General features: G+C 39.2%; 1 protein-coding gene across 1 annotated transcript in view; it reads right to left on the bottom strand.

Annotated features, from left to right (window-relative positions):
• Positions 1-18,512, bottom strand: part of LOC126271190 (peroxidase-like) — an 83,344-nt gene that overhangs the window by 15,353 nt on the left and 49,479 nt on the right. The window contains exons 6-7 of the mRNA XM_049974131.1: positions 6,896-7,094; positions 2,054-2,156 (exon numbers count right to left, since the gene is read on the bottom strand). Of these exons, the coding sequence (XP_049830088.1) occupies positions 2,054-2,156; positions 6,896-7,094 (302 nt within the window). The remainder of the gene's footprint in view (positions 1-2,053; positions 2,157-6,895; positions 7,095-18,512) is intronic.

The following is an 18,512-nucleotide window of genomic DNA, read 5'->3' on the forward strand; positions in this document are numbered from 1 at the left end:
TGGAATACTGTGTGTTTATGAAAGACTTTTTTATTGTAGCTTACTTCATAGACATTACCTGGCATTGGCATCCTCTCAGTTTCATTCATTTTGAGTGTTTACCTGTTGATTTTCTTTTTGATATGTGCAGTGAATATCCAAACGTTTGGAGCAAATGGTTTATGAAGTCCTTGACAAGTTTTCAGATGATGAAATAGGACTGTCTGATGATGATTTGGATTATATGTCATCTGAAAACTTCCCTAATCATGCCAACACTCCAGAAGGGAAGAGAAAAGGACAAAGGAGGTGTGTGGTGTGTAGTGAAAAGTAGAAATGTTCAACAGGAAAGACTGGAGGGAAGGAGATCTCAAATGAATGCACCGAATGTAATGTTGGGTTGTGTATTTCCCCCTGCTTCAAAGTTTATTAGACCATTGTCCACTATGAATGCTAAATTGTGTACTGAACTTATGCTTATTGTTATTTTTCTTTATTTCAAGTGTTTTGTAAATATTTTTAGAGGATAATAACATGTTTAATTGTATATAACAGTACTGTAACACTTTTTCAATTTTTTTTATGCAATATATATCACTGTCTTGAAATTTCATTGGTGCCTTCAAATTTTAAAATATTGACCCCAAAATTTGAGTACTTAATGTAAAATTCCAATAAACATAAAAATGTTTTGGAATTCCAGTAACAGTGAGCTGTACAGAAGTAAGAAATTACAGAAAAACACTGATTTTACCCAGCTTGCAGGTGACGACAACTACAAACTACACCAGCACAGTAAGTTTTACAAACAGATGAAATCAGTGGGGCCAAGGAGGGACTGTAAGGAGGACAACTGATGATAATGAACCAAAGGCATCAAATTGCTGCAGATGTCACAGTGCTCATGGATGTTCTGGCATTGTAAAGCTGAAGGAGAGGGTTCTCCATGTGTGGACAAACGTTTTGAATTTGACAGTTAGATTACACACTGCCATGTCACACTACAATTCAGAGCCCTCTAGCAGCACAGGGCTGCAAATATGAGTAAATGAAGAATTAAGGTGTAGTTTGTTAGTAATATTTCTTTTATTTAAAAAGATTTAAGAGTTTTCATATAGAAATTAGGAGGCATCACTTTTCAGCACTGCCTCATACATTAAATTGCAATGAAGCCTCCATGCTTCTGTGACAACATACATTTTTGTGAGACAGGTTACACATACAAATACGATAACTGAGTATCATTTATTACCTCAGTAGAATACACATAGAGTGCCATGGCTCATATCTGCAGAGAAGTCACTACTCGTAACAAAAAAAGCACACAGCTCAGCAGGTGTCAGACAACTTAAGTGGCTGCCCCCTTTGGAATGAAGAGATGGACTCATCCAGTGCTGAGAACAAGAATGCAGTTCTGCGTAGGGGCCAAGTTATTTTACTTGAGCTATGGACCCAATTTAAGTCTTTTATTGAAGAACTGCAGTGTCTAAGGCCTGAAACTGAAGACCTATCTAGGTGAACTATTCCACTCCTTTTCCCATTTACCTGGAAAAGAAAATCTGCCCACAGACTTCTTGTAGTGGTACTCAAAAGGTTTTATGGGAGAGATTTAAACTCTGTATTCTTTTCCATTCCTCCACATTCAACTTATTTTTAATACCAGTCCATGCACTACAACCTGTGTCACCTCTAAACAAGCTACCTAATATGTGAACTTCACTTTTGCTTTCCAAAGTTTTCCAGTTCAGTTCCTTTGCCATGGGTTGCATACTTCTGTATTGCTCAAAACTGCACTGGACAAATCTTGCTGCCCTTTTTTGTATTGCTTCCAGATCTTAAATGATTGCTATCAAATGTCACTCCTGCATACTTAAAATTACTGGATACAGGGAGTAACTTTACCCACAACTAATACTAAAACATTGTTTTTAATTTCATTAATAAAATATGCCTCTGTATTTAAGAAGTTGTTTTCCAATTACCATATTAGACAACAGAAGATGAAAGGAAGTAAGATGGAAACATAAACAATTACTGAAATGCTGGACATGCAATAAAATTTTTCTTCACATACCGAACAGAGATAATTGTGAATGCATTCCTTTGTATCTTTTTTATGCCTGTGTGGGTGCATAGGAGGCTGGCAACAGAAGCTTTTTTGATCTCCTCAAGTTGTGCTGTAAAATTATTGAAACATTATGTTAATGCTGAGACACTGTGTACAAAATGAAAAACACACATAAAACATGTTATTAGAAAACAATACTGCAAGTGATAGTCCCACTGTATGTTCCTTCTGCTCATTTTCTACAAAGTGACTGACAGAGTTTCAGAACAGTAAAACAAAGGTATGAAACCAAAAGGGAAAACAATGTGGCTTATGTAGTTTAGAATGAGATAATTATATAGAGCTTTGTTACACTTTTGATGCATTAACTTTTGCATCACTAAATAGGGTATGTGACAGTCAGAGTTTTCATTAAATCTTTTTGCAGTTTCCGTCTGTAGTCAACATGTTCCCCTTTAACTTATTTTCTCCCGGAGCTGCTAGTTCAACAGAAAATACAGAAGAGTCTCTGAGAAGAGTGTGTAAGCAGGATGGATATGTTTGCAGACTAAAGTTTTGCATAAGGAAGAGAGATATGGTAGATCATTACTCATGAAACACAAATATCAGTATTTTAATCAAGTCTTATGCTGCTTTAATGTAGCAAGACTACTCATTTTTTAGCACACACTGTTCATTTTGACCATAATATAAAGTATTCTGATAGCAGATAGCTAACCAAAAGTAGATGTTGAAGTTCAAAAAGAAGTTAAAATATTTAAATACTAATCTTTTGCAGTATCCCTCATGTGTATGGTCTACACTACCTTTCCCAACATCCTTCAGACTCCAAACCCACTACCTCATAACTCATACACCTAACTAACTTTATCCTAACTACTTCTCATTTGAAGAGAAGTAATATAAACAAATCCGTGGCACATGGCACCCTTCTACACCATCTAGAGGAGACCTTCCTAGCCTCACAAAACACCAAAACCCTAGTCTGGTTCAGATTCATTGGTGATATCTTCATGATCCGGTCTCGGGGCCAAGACATCCTATCTTCATTCCTTCACAACTTCAACACATTATCTCCCATCTGCTTCACGTGTCCTCTCCAACCCAGTGAGCTATCTTCCTAGATGTTGACCTTCTCTCTGATGGCTCTAATGGTGTAGTGGCTGCTGTAGTCTCTGTCCACATTAAACCCACCAACCACCAACAGTACCTGCATTTTGACAACTGTCACCCCTTTCATGTAAAAAAAAATCCCCCCCAATATAGGCTGACTATCCAGGGATGGCATATCTGCAGTGACAAAAGCTCCCCTGCTCAGTATGCTGAGGGTCTCACAAAGGCCTTCACAGACAGGCACTGTCCCCCAGACCTAGTCCGCAAACAGACCTCCCATTCCATTTCCTCTCACAACCCCAGTCCTCCCACCAAACCAAGAATCAGCCACAAAAGAGTGTCCCCTTCATCAACCAGTACCATCCCGGACTGGAACAGCTGAACACATACACTCCTGGAAATTGAAATAAGAACACCGTGAATTCATTGTCCCAGGAAGGGGAAACTTTATTGCCACATTCCTGGGGTCAGATACATCACATGATCACACTGACAGAACCACAGGCACATAGACACAGGCAACAGATCATGCACAATGTCGGCACTAGTACAGTGTATATCCACCTTTCGCAGCAATGCAGGCTGCTATTCTCCCATGGAGACGATTGTAGAGATGCCGGATGTAGTCCATGCCATTTCCACCTGGCGCCTCAGCTGGACCAGCGTTCATGCTGGATGTGCAGACCACGTGAGACGACGCTTCATCCAGTCCCAAACATGCTCAATGGGGGACAGATCCGGAGATCTTGCTGGTCAGGGTAGTTGACTTACACCTTCTAAAGCACGTTGGGTGGCACGGGATACATGCGGACGTGCATTGTCCTGTTGGAACAGCAAGTTCCCTTGCCGGTCTAGGAATGGTAGAACGATGACGGTTTGGATGTACTGTGCACTATTCAGTGTCCCTTCGACAATCACCAGAGGTGTACGGCCAGTGTAGGAGATCACTCCCCACACCATGGTGCCGGGTGTTGGCCCTGTGTGCCTTGGTCGTATGCAGTTCTGATTGTGGCGCTCACCTGCACGGCGCCAAACACGCATACGACCATCATTGGCACCAAGGCAGAAGCGACTCTCATCGCTGAAGGCGACACGTCTCCATTCGTCCCTCCATTCACGCCTGTCGCGACACCACTGGAAGTGGGCTGCACGATGTTGGGGCGTGAGCGGAAGACGGCCTAACGGTGTGCGGGATCATAGGCCAGCTTCATGGAGACGGTTGTGAATGGTCCTCGCCGATACCCCAGGAGCAACAGTGTCCCTAATTTGCTGGGAAGTGGCGGTGCAGTCCCCTACGGCACTGCGTAGGATCCTATGGTCTTGGCGTGCATCCGTGCGTCGCTGCGATCCGGTCCCAGGTCGACGGGCACGTGCACCTTCCGCTGACCACTGGCGACAACATCGATGTACTGTGGAGACCTCACGCCCCACGTGTTGAGCAATTCGGCGGTACGTCCACCCGGCCTCCCGCATGCCCACTATACGCCCTCGCTCAAAGTCCGTCAACTGCACATACGGTTCACGTCCACACTGTCGCGGCATGCTACCAGTGTTAAAGACTGCGATGGAGCTCCGTATGCCACGGCAAACTGGCTGACACTGACGGCGGCGGTGCACAAATGCTGCGCAGCTAGCGCCATTCGACAGCCAACACCACTTTTGCTGGTGAATCCGCTGTGCCGTGCGTGTGATCATTGCTTGTACAGCCCTCTCGCAGTGTCCGGAGCAAGTATGGTGCGTCTGACACACCGGTGTCAATGTGTTCTTTTTTCCATTTCCAGGAGTGTATTTCAACAAGGCTTTGTTTACCTATCAACAGGTCCTGAAATGAGGGACATACTACCCAAGATACTTCCCACCCCTTCTAAAGTGGTGTCCCATTGCCCACCCAACCACCACAATATCCTAGTCCATCCTTATGCCAATCCCAATCCCAAACCCTTGCCCAACCCTCTCACCCTACACTTCCAGTTCCAGACCTGTCAAAGGTTTATCTTACCCCATCAGGGGCCAGGCCACCAGTGAATGCAGCCATGTCATTTACAGCTCTGCTGCAGTCATTGGGCATCTTTTTATATTGGTATGAATAACAACCAGCTGTCCACCAGGATGAATGGTCACCATCAAATTGTGGACAAGACCAAAGTAGTCTACCCCACGGCATAGCATACAGCTGAACGTAACACACTTGATTTCAATGTCCGCTTCACTATACAAGGCCTCTGGATCCTTCCCTCTACCACCAGCTTTTCTGAATGGTGCAGATGGAAGTTATCCTTACAACACATTCTCTGCTTCCGTAATTATCCCAGCCTCAACCTATGGTAACATACTGTCCCCACACCCTGCACCCAACAGTTTCCATGACCTCTGTCCTATCATCTCCTCCCCATTCTCATCTCCCATTCTATTTAGTTGCAGCCATCTGCCAATGCATCGGCCTATATTCCCCATTCCTCCCCTGTTTTGCTCCTTTTATCCACACCTCCCTGCCCCACAGCCTCCTGGCACAGCGCCTGCCGGCAGTCTAGTCTCTGCACACTCCACCAGACAGTGTTTATTTCTCACCCCACCTGTACACTACTATCCCTTCCCCGCCCCCACCCCCTACAGACTGCTGCTTGCCTCCCACATGATGTTGCATTCCAGACCGAGGTGCTGGAGTTGGCGGTCATGTGTGCATGAGATGTGCTTCCTTGTGTGTATGTAAATGGTATGTGTGTGTCTCTTTCAGTGACGAAGGCTGTGGCAGAAAGCTATATGTAAGTATCTTTTAATTGTGCCTGTCTGCAACTTGACATGTCCTCTTTATGATAAGTAGCAATCTGTCTTTTCCTGCATTGTTGATATTCATCTGTAATAGTATTTTTCAAAAATAATAAGCATATGTGTACAATAACATAATAGGTAAATTATTTTATTTACTATTGAATTTTCTGCTGTAGTCACTGTTGTAAACATATCCTGTGTGGATATGATCATACCGTTTCTGTTGTGCATACTGCAAGTAATTTCTCTTTCTCTGTTTATAGTATTATTAGTATTTTTTACTTTCATTGAGGATGATTTCCATGTTTTACTTCATAACTAGGCACCTGCAAAACTAAGCACTTATTGTAATCAATGGAAAATACAAACTGGTGTGTGGATATGTGGCAACAGAGTTCCATCAAGAGGACTCTTCAATATGTTTGCTAACACAAGCATATAAAAGCACTAAAATTGAATCCATAGTTATTCCAAACAAGCCTACAGAATTCTATTGAACTGGTATTTATTTAGTCCAATAGGATGCAGTTCCCACTAACTTTGCACATTATTACATCTGGATTTCATAACTTGAGTACTGTTGGATACAAAAAAAGTTCAGATATCTGGTTCTATTAATACTGCAGTCATAACAGTGATATATTTAATTTGATTAAAAATAAAATTACCAAACTTACAATTTAAACAGCTACATAAATGTGAGTGTCACATGATGGGCAAAGTTTTGATAGAGAGTGCAAAGTTTTGATGGAGATACAGTTGTCCAGTATTGAAATTTGATTCTTAATCAGAACTATGTCACACAATTACTACATTGCATAAAGCTATCCTGCTAACACCATTATTAGGGCTGCACTGCTTTCATCATTTTTAGGGTTGCATAGCTATACTAAATAACAAAAGATGAGAAACAGTATTTCTTGTATTTTATAAAGTTCAGTTCACAACAAAGAAAGCAACACTTACCTGGGCTGAATGGCTGTTCTTGATCTCTGTTGAGGTAGAAAAATCTGTCTGACCTCTGTGTTAAAAGGAACTGTTTGGTTACAAGGCACACAAATGTGGGCCCCATAATTGCACCAGGCATTCCTTCTTCCATTGTTCCTCCAACTAGTGGATCTATATCATTTACATGTTTATAAGCACTCCTCAATTTCTTAATTGACTGTAAAAAAATGTAACTTAGCTGTAGTAAAAATTATGCAATTGAACTGGATCTTCAGCAAAGACATAAATAATTGACACACACTTTTATTAGAACCTTTAGAGAAATTTTTTCTGTTGATGTGAAACCAGTAAGAAGTGTTATATACAATAGCAAAATTGATGCAAAATTTAACCTTAGAAGTAATTTGAGCACAGCAGAGCATTTATCATATACAAGGATTTTAGAAATCAAGTTATGCATGTCATCCCACATTAAGACCATTGTGATACAAGTGTGTCACATTGTCAGAAGAAAATAAATGTTCCAGGTTCCCTGAAGAAATCAAGTTACACATGTAATTCCACATTTATTTAAGACCACTGGTCATTAAAAATAAAGTAACCCTAAATGTAAAGAAACCTAACTGTATTAACTTCCAATTGAACAAAAAACACAATGCCACTAGAATAAAAGTTAATAATAATGAATTAGAATGTGTAACAAGTACCAAATTCCTAGGGATGAATGTAGACAGCCAATTGAAATGGACAAACCATGTCAACATTTTGGCAAAGAAATTATCCACAGCATGCTATGCTCTTAGAATCCTTGCACCAGTATGCAATAATACCTGTCTTAAAATAACATATTACGGATATCTACACTCAATCCTCAGCTATGGGATCATGTTTTGGGGAACAAGTGCCATTAACATACAAACTGTGTTCAAAGTACAAAAAAGAGCCATAAGGATAATAACAAACAGCAACAACAGGGCCCACTGTCTAGAATTATTTAGAATGCTAGGCATTCTAACTGTTTCTTGTGAGTATATCTTTCAGAACATAATGTTCATTAAGAAAAATCTCAACATGTACAACACAAACAGCCTAATACATGGCCATAAAACAGGAGCTTGTCACCACCTCCATCTAGATAGAAAGAACAAGGCAAAGACGCAAAAAAGTATGTTTTATAATGGGATAAAACTGTATAACAAAGTACAATAGGAAATTAAAGAAATAAATGAGCCCCTCACTTTCAGACAGAAGCTTAAAACCTTCTTAGTAAGTAAAAGTTGTTATACTGTAAAATAATATTTAACATAGATGTAGATTATTAGCAACATATGACATTATCACCAAAATATTATGTAATTATAAATGTGTGTATGACTAGTTATAAAAACTACACAAAATATGAGAAACCTGTTTCACTGTAAATGTAAATGTGTGCTCATGTGTTGTAAACTGATGACATCCATACAATATTTATTGTTCCACGGATGAATAAATAAATAAATAAAAACCACTGTGCAACAAGTGTGGCACATTGTCAGAAGACAGTAGATGTTTCAGGTTCCCTGAAGACACAGATTCATGGTTAAATTCTGGTGGTATATGGATCAAATTCAAAGTCGCATTCAGACCTAGTGAAATAGTGCCAACGATTTGACCAAGTTCGCATAGATATGGGTGATGATCATCGAGAGAAGTCCAGATGTTGCACCATATGATTTCCTCCTTTTTGCGAACTGAAATAACTTCTGAGGGAAAGAGATTTTCCAATAAAGAATATGTTCACACAGCAGTTCTCAAATGGCTCTGCGGCCAAAAAGTGGATTTCTCTTGTCGAGAAATCTAATGATTGGTAAATAGTTCTGAGCACTGTTTACAGAGACTTGGTGACTATATTGAAAAACAGTGTCATGTATCTGTGTCACTTTGAAGTGTTGTGCAGCATCCAATAAAAGTTATTGGGCCTGTGATAATAATTTGAATCAAAATTTTTGAAGTCCCCCCATAATATTATTACATATGTGAACAATGAAGTTAGGAAAATACTTCTATCCAACACTATTAAGAAAAGAAATAAGAAATTATCTCTAAAGAAAGCCTCATGTCATCAAACTAAAGATCAAAAGCCTGATAATCTGTGTTCTCACCTCTGTAAGATGTATGAAGCTATTCATGAATTCAAAAGTCTGCACAGGATCCACACTCTATGAGTACTATATGAAAGAGGTAGGAGACTGGGTCTGAGTCTTGGTCAGGTATAAAGTTTTAACACATCCCTCATAGTCATGATGACTTGTTGCATGACTAACAGGATTTCATCTCAGGGACAACTAGTAGATCATAATAGTTTGAATTAAAGGGGTTGACATTGACCACATGACGTCGCAATCCCAGATGACAGCTACATATTGAGTGCCTGTTTCATTTTAATGGCCAGTAAAATATTGTGCTGTGATTGGCTGTTTTCTCTGCCACAGTGATGCCATGTATTCTACCATCTTGAATTGTGACATCATTCTGTCAAGGTCAGGGTTCACGCATGATGTCATGATGATGTCATAGTAAAGGGAAATAGTTTGTGATATCATGGATAGGGTACTGACATGCACTGTCTTGTCATGAATCTGAGTAAGTGTTTCACTTGTTGGAACAACTCTTGGCTTGCTAGCATCAACAAGTTTCAGCTTGCTGACTAGTTGCATTTTATTGTTGGAACAAAATGCAACCTGCTGGAACAAGTGTCACCTTGCTTAGTTAGAGATATAAAGGTTAAGCTGTTACAATTTTGTGTAACAAAGGTGATGAATGGGGAACTTGTTATATTTTTGACTATTTGTTACAATTTTATGGAAAAGTGGTGATGTATGGGAGCCATTTGTTTGATGCTTGGGATACTATATGAGAACCAGTAGCTGACATGCCTGTTACATACACTGTCAACTTGTGATGGTAGAATACAGTTTTAGGAACCAGTAGCTGACTCCCACTGGAGATGTATAGAGCAATTTGCTACAATTTTGTTTTAACATATAGATGTATGTGACAATTTCTTACAATTTTGGTATAACAGGGGCAGTTTGTTACAATTTGCTATAAGATACCAATGTATGGAGTAATTTGTTACTTTGTTTGCTTTATCATATTCATGTATGGAGCAATTCATTAGAATTTTGCTGTCCGATATTGATTTATGGAGCAATTTATACAATTTTGCAATAACAGAGACAATTTCTTACAATTTTGTGTAACAGTCGCTGTACATGGGGTGATTTGTTACAGTTTTGCTGTACTATAGCAATATACAGGGCACTTTGTTCCAATTTTGCTGTAACATGATGATGTATAGGGCAATTTGTTGCAATTTTGTTTGATGCTTATCTTTAACTGAATATAAAACAAGGAAGACTTTGGCTGACACCCACTGCCAAGTAATGGTACAAACATGCACTGTCAGTTTCTGTTATTATAATACTGTTTGAGATACTGTAGCTGGCACCCACTGTCAATTTATGCCACATACACTGCCAGTTTCTTGCGTCACAGCACTATTTGAGATCCAGTATCTAACACCCTTTGTCATGTTATGGTGTATGTACTATACCATGCATTTGGGGTAATGATAGTCACCATAATCAGGGTAATGATAGTCACCGCAACAACCAACCATCATTATCTCACTCACAAGGAACCCCTTGAGTGCGAGGTCACAAAATGCTAATAATGTTTATAACAGCATAATCAGGCCTCTAAAAGTGCATTTTTAATCTGTAGGTTACATCAGTACTGCAGAAACATAAGTCATGTGCGTTTTGTACTAAAAATTTTAAGTATCGTGATAAGCAAAATTATATTTGCTTGTTATGATACACAACCTGCATGTTTTGTACTCAAAGTCTTTACAAATGTTGGTAAACAATTTTATTTTGGTGGAAAGACAGTATTTTTGAGGTATCAGACATCCCTCTCTATTTGCAACTTCATCCATCATTTTCTTTGCCATGTTGTGTATACATTTTGTATTTCATGTGTTATTAATTTACATTTGTTTATTATAACAATATGCAATTAAGTGATGCAATGTATTATAGATCTGATCAACAGCCATCATTTTTAGTATGGTTTGTTGTGTTAAACTGTAGCAAAATGTAGTTATAGTGGGTAAACATGCTACCACAGGTGTGTCCACCCTCAAAAGTAATAAAAATACAACTATATTATACAGTCACTAACATTACTTGTAATTATTATATTCTTGGTGCATCACTTTGATACCCCCTAAATTGGTGCTCGGCCAGCTTGTTTTTGTGCATAGCCTCATTTAGGTTTAGGATGAAGTTTCAACTGCCTGCTCAGCATGTTACTTTACTCACTTGTATTCATACTCTTGTATAATAATAACAAAGATAATTTAGACATGGAAATAGTATTGTGACACTTAATTTGAGAGTCCACTGCCATATTTTAGGTGTATAGTGTAAGTTATACAATAACTGCGTTCTTCCAGCAGCCGACACATTATTTCAGCTAAACATGAGTTTCATAGAACAATTTAGATATATAACAGCATAGAACTACACATTGTGTTTTTCCTTACGTATTTTTGATAATAAATCCATCATTTTTGTACTACCAGTATCATAGTCTAATTTAGGCCTAGGAGGAACTGTGAACAGCTTGATCAACATGTTGTTTTAAGATGACATCAATGTTGTGTGTGTGTGTGTGTGTGTGTGTGTGTGTGTGTGTGTGAAAGAGAGAGAGAGAGAGAGAGAGAGAGAGAGAGAGAGAGAGAGAGAGAGAGGGAAAGAGAGAGAGAGAGAGAGAATGCACTTACATAGTTTTGATAAATAATGCTGATAATTTGAATGTAAAAATATTTAATTTGTGGGCTCCAACACACCTCACACCACGTGTGATACAAAGACTGAATTAAGCTCATTACAAGCACTGTTTAACCAACAGTTACATCACAAGAGCCAAGTTATACTAGTATTGTCAATATCATTATGTATTTTTGATAAATAATTGAATGCTTTTGAATGTAATACCAATTCAAATGAAGCTTATGGTAGTGTTTTCCATAAATAATACAGCCATTTGTTACATGGAAATATTGGAGTATTGTCAATATTTTCATACATTTTTGATAAATAATTCAGGTTATTCACATACTTTTGAACTTGGTGACAAATTCAGACCATTTAGATAATTTTTGACCAGGTATCTTCATGGATAGATATGTCAGAAGGTTTGAAAGCATAAGCGAGCTAGTTCCAAAATCTCAGATTTAAATTTAAATAAAAACATCCCACTATTTTTGAATTTCCCATCACCACCATACTGGATATTGCCGAATTTCCCACCACAACTATTTTGGGTATTTTTGAATTTCCAACCACTGCTACCTTCAATATTTTTAATTTCCTGCCACTGTCATCTTAGATTTCAGGAACTGCAGCTCCACTGTCAAACTGGATTTCGGCTACCGCAGTGATGACTAGCAGTACCCACTGAACTGTGAGCTGGAGGCCATACTATTGATATACCTCTGTAAATAGTTGAATATACCCCATTGGTACTGCTTCCAAAGTGTGAGAGTGGTAATACTTTGCCCTGAAGTCAGTAATCATTATTTAAAATTTATCATCCTTCATGCTTTTATCTGGGAGTACGTGATGAATGTATGCATGAAGACAAATATTACATTGCTAAGTTTTTGGCCTTTAAGGCCTTTGTCAGCGCAGTAGACACACATACACACATGCACACACACACACACTCACGCAAACGCAACTTACACACACGTCTGCAGTCTCAGAGAGCCTGAACCACACTGAGACTGCAGACATGTGTGCAAGTTGCTTTTGCATGTGTGTGTGTGTGTGTGTGTGTGTGTGTGTGTGTGTGTGTGTGTGTGTGTGTGTGTGTGTGTGTGTGTGTGTGTGTCTACTGCTAACAAAGGGCTTAATGGCTGAAAACTATAATTGTGTGTATCTTTTTGTTGTGCCTATTGCGACTCAGCATCTCCACTATATGGAGAGTAGCAACTTTCCTTCTCTGGTATTGTTCCATCCTGGATTTTCTATTGTTTGACATTGTAAAGTTTGTTATTTTTCTGTTTATGATATTTCATCACAGAGTGTGGCTGACTAGATGAAGAATACACAAGCTGTGAATGCAACAACAAAACAGAGTGTACAAAATAGCTGCAACATGGATCAGCAAAGTGCAGCACAATAGCCAGAGATGCATGAGAGAAAGAACAGTGCTAAGAGGGCATATAAAAAACAAAAAGAGAAAAAAATGATGATATGTAGGAGTGTGTGTTTTATGCCTGAGAGCAAGAGACTTTTGTGAGCAATGAAAAATATTATATTTTTTGAAAGACATAGGGACTTTAGTAATAAACTGTGAAGAGTATCAAATCTGTAGAAACAAGGACCTTCAAGCATATTCAAAAAGAAAAATGTAGTTTACTATTTTACGTCTAATATTCATTCAGGAGAGTATTATATTGATTTATGTGTTAAAGTAAAATAAACGTTTCTTTTCACTGGCAATGACTTTAAAGCAAACTGAAAACACCTTTACAATTTTTGATTATATATTCTTCTTCAAGGCACTAGTTTAACAAACATAAATATTAATTAACAGACATGACAATACATACAAGTGGGTGCACATGAATGAACAAGGTACAAATGAGTGTGGCTTTATCAACAGTCAATCATTTACAGGGCTGATGTCTACAGAATACGCAATTGCAAGAATCAGACTGCATACCAGCAACACCAGGTGGTTGAGCACTGATAGTGATGTTAAAGGTGGTATGTTCACTAATTAATGAATGGATGAATGCAGGTTCAGAACTGGGTCAAAATCCTCCACAATTTTTTTTAATGAAGTTGTTCCACTTTAAGCTGTTATTGTAATTGTAAATTCCTCACATGGTCATTGTCAAGCATTGTGGGATGTTGTAACTCATTCAGTTGCATAAAACTGTGACACACTGAAACATAGTCGCCATTGGTGTAAAAGCAAATGCATGTGGTGGTGTAAATTAATCCACTCTTCCATACACCATGCAAGCACATGTTAGACAGCTGGTGAAATAACAGTAGGTATGCTAAACACTTACGTAAAAATCTAATGTAGCAGGTGTGGTAAGTGGAGCATAATCTACCATGCCTGCTACATGAGATTTTGATTTAAGTGTTTACCATATCTATTGCTATTTTGTCAGCTTTCTAATGTGTGATCACATGGTATATGGTTCAATGGATAAATTTACTTGACCACATATGTTTGCTTTTACACTGCTGAGACTATGTTCCAGCATGCGATAGCTCAATGTTACTGAGTGTATTACAATGTTCCACAATGCTTGACAATGACCATGTGTCAAAATAGCAACTGCAATAAATAATATTTTAATATCCTCATGACTACATTAAAAAGTAATGTTTTAATTATTTATCACATGAGTGACGTGGTACCTGTAGCAGACAATTCATGTTGTCTGCCCACCACTGCCATACATGATGAAAACTCCTGTTCTCCCATCTCCAGAGGCCACAGAAGCCATAGTATGGTAGAGGCAGCAGCTGGCATCATGTAGGGCAGCAGTGGGTGGTATATATAAGTTGCATGCTATGTCAATAATTGCCAAGGCAGTTGTTAACCTGTTGTGGAGAAGTCATTGTGAGATTTAAATGCCCCTCGGTGATGCCTATATAAGAAGACAGACTGTGACACACCTGTACTACACTAGAAGAGGAAAAATAGAGAGTAGATTTTCTGAAATGTTGCACTCACATTGCTATCTTATGCAGGATGGAACACATGAAGATTCTGTTACACTGATCACCACAAAAACCTTTGTAGTCACACTATTAACCATGCTCAGTTTAGCTTAGATTTCTTCCAGCAATTTGTTGGTACCTCTGATCATGTGACACTGTCCAATGTCCTATGGAAAAATCATGTTGTCTACATGAAAGTCAGTCACCATGAACGGGTGAACATGAATAAGTGATTTAAATATCTGAGGATGGATTCAAACCCAATTCAGTCAAGAGCACTATTGACATGTATTAACTTTCCTAAAAAATAGGACAAAAATGTTAGAAAGGCCATAGTATTATCAACACATGTTTTTTGTGCTCTATCAGTGATGGTACAGTGTTTGTTCTACAATCAAACATACTGAAGTCCATCCATAAAACTAAGCAGAATACATGATGCAGTTAAAAAGGACTATCCACTGCCAGTCAGCTGCAGTCTATTTAGATTGTGTCAATCAACTCCAAGTTTTTGGGTCTATGAACTAATGTTAGGAAGGGTATGGGGGCGGTAGATTACTGAAGGTTGAGGTCAGTATGATTTTGGGAGCAGAGAATGTGTTATCAGGATAACTCCCATCTGTGCAGTTCAGAAAATATGGTAGCAAAGCAAAGGATCCAGATGGCCTGGGTCATAAAGCACCCAATGAAACAATGTGTATTATATACAGCTGTGTGTTGTGCCACAGGGTGGTCTGCTTTGCTCCTGGCCACAGTTTGGTTGTGGCCATTTTTCCTCATGGACATTTTGATAGGTGTCATCCCTTCCACACCAAAAATCCCTCTCATACAGTCTGGACACCTGGGGACAATATATCTGCAGTCATGGGAGCTCCCTTGCGCAATATACTGAAGGACTCACAAACGCTTTCTCAGACAGATGCTGTCCCCCAGGTCTAGTCTGCATACAGATTTCCTGTGCCTTATCCCAACACCCCAACAATCCTTCCCACCACCACCCAAGAACCAGCACCACCCTGGACTGGAACAAATGAACCACATCCTTCTCCAGGTCTTTGATTATCTATCATCATGCCCTAAAATTAGGGACATCTTACTCAAGATCCTTCCCAATCCTCCTAAAAAGGTGTTCTGTCACATATCCAACATTCACAACATCCCAGTCAATGCCTGCACTCCCAATCCCAATCCCTTGCCATAGGGATCATATCCCTATTGAAGACCTAGGTGCAAGGCCTACCCAACCCACTTACCCAGCACTTCCTATTCCAGTCCTGTCACTGGCTTATTCTACACCATCAGAGTCTGGGGCCACTGTGAAAGCAGCTGTGTTATATACCAGCTCTGCTGCAACCATTGTTCAGCTTTTATTTTAGTATGACTACCAAACGGCTGTCCAGGATGTATAGACACTGCCAGACCACGGCCAAGAGCAAAGTGGGCCACATTGTGGCATAACACACAGCTGTACATAACATACTTGATTTCAATGGCTGTTTCGCAACTTGAGCCATTTAGATCCTCCCTCCACCACTAGATTTTCTGAACTGTGCACAAGGGAGTTATTCTTACAGTGCACTCCCAAAATCATCCTGGCGTCAACCTACTGTAATCTACTGTCCCTACACCCTCCAACCAAATGTTACTGCCCATTCTGTCCTGTCACCTCCTTGCAGTTTGCCTCCCTCACAATCACTGTGTACTGCTTTCTTCCAACACACCCACTGATTCTTTACCCTTGTCTGCTGCTTTCTTTTCTGCTCACCATTTTTCCTCTCTTCTCAGCCTTCCCCACAACCTGCTGACACTGCATCTGTCAGATTCGTCCTGCCTTCTCTAGTCCCTACATGCTTTGTCAGGCATTGCCAATTCCTCTTCTCTCACCTGTGCCCTACTATATCTGCCCCTTCCCCAACCCCTCCATATTGTTGCTCTCATTCAACACATTTCTGTTGCAGTTTGGTCAAAGTGGTTAGAGGTAGCAGTCATGTGTGTGTGAGATGTGCTTGCTTGTGGAATGTTTGTGTTCCTCCTTTCACAAGGAGGCTTTGATCAAAAGTAACAGTCTTTTCATCATGCCCTTAATGTGTCATCTTTATGGTGAGTAGCAACCTACCCTTTTCATAATATAGTTGCTAAAATGTTAAATGTATTTCTCCCATTAGTTGTTGTTATGTCACTGATGCCCATTTCAAACACTCTTGCAAATGCCACATAGTTCCTTAACAAACACCAATTTGTGTCATAATTCAGCAGGTGTCAAACTTTTAAAATACTTATAATAGAGGGAAACATTCCACTTGGGAAAAATATATCTAAAAACAAAGATGATGTAACTTACCAAACGAAGGCATTGGTATGTTTATAGACACAAAAACAAACACAAACACACACACAAAATTTGAGCTTTCGCAACCCAAGGTCGCTTCATCAGGAAAGAGGGAAGGAGAGGGAAAGACGAAAGGATGTGTGTTTTAAGGGAGAGGGTAAGGAGTCATTCCAGTGGAAAGACTTACCTTGGGGGGGAAAAAGGGACTGGTATACACTCGCACACACACACATATCCATCCGCATATATTCAGACACAAGCAGACATATGTAAAGGCAAAGAGCTTCAGAGAGAAACTCTTTGCCTTTACATACATCTGCCTGCGTCCGCTCATATGCGGATGGATATGTGTGTGTGCGAGAGTGTATACCTGTCCCTTTTTCCCCCCAAGGTAAGTCTTTCCGCTCCTAGGACTGGAATGACTCCTTACCCTCTCCCTTAAAACCCAAACCCTTTCGTCTTTCCCTCTCAGGTGTGCACTCGCGCACACACCCATATCCATCCGCATATGTGCGGACGCAGGCAGGCGTGTGTAAAGGCAAAGAGTTCCTCTCTGAAACTCTTTGCCTTTACATATGTCTGGTTGTGTCTGTATATGTGCGGATGGATATGTGTGTGTGTGCGAGTGTATACCTGTCCCTTTTTCCCCCCAATGTAAGTCTTTCCACTCCCGGGATTGGAATGACTTCTTACCCTCTCCCTACAAATGCACATCCTTTCGTCTTTTCCTCTCCTTCCCTCTTTCCTGATGAAGCGACCTTGGGTTGCGGAAGTTTGAATTTTGTGTGTGTGTTTGTGTTTGTTTGTTTGTCTATCAATATACCAATGCCTTCTTTTGCCAAGTTACATCATCTTTGTTTTTAGATATAGTTTAAAATACTTAGGTATAAGAAAATTCTTTTTGCATTGCCTGCTATAATGTAATTTTTGAGTGATGTTAAATGAAAGTAAATCTCTGTACACAGTTCACAAAAGTCAATTTTATATACTGACTTACTTTTGTTTAAGATTACACATAATTTTGGGATCTGTTTCTATTTTCTTAGTGTCAATACAGTGTTGAGTAATCCCAGCAACTCTTCAATTAAGCAATAGATTTTGGTCTCATAGAACTATGTCATTAACTCTTACGGAACTAGAAATATAGACGTATTGGTATGTTATGATTTAATAACAAGTTAACATTGTGAAACTTAACAAGTATTCTTTCTCATGTCATAGTTTCTGTTTCTACATTGAACCTAAACTGAGAAAACTGATAATTTCTATCTACTTTTGAGGTTACATACAGATTTATTGCAATACGCTATTTTTTTTTTATTATTATTATTATTATTATTGCACCACATTGAGTTTGTTAATTTCATATTTATTGCTGGCACTTGTTTTTAGGTCCACAGTTAACTTATATTTTAATTTTGTTAACTAATAGCAGAACTCATAATTTTGGGATCTGTTTCTATTTTCTTAGTGTCAATACAGTGTTGAGTAATCCCAGTAACTCTTC

The sequence above is a fragment of the Schistocerca gregaria genome, chromosome 1, assembly GCF_023897955.1.
Source record: "Schistocerca gregaria isolate iqSchGreg1 chromosome 1, iqSchGreg1.2, whole genome shotgun sequence".
In the NCBI taxonomy this organism is placed as follows: Eukaryota; Metazoa; Arthropoda; class Insecta; order Orthoptera; family Acrididae; genus Schistocerca; species Schistocerca gregaria.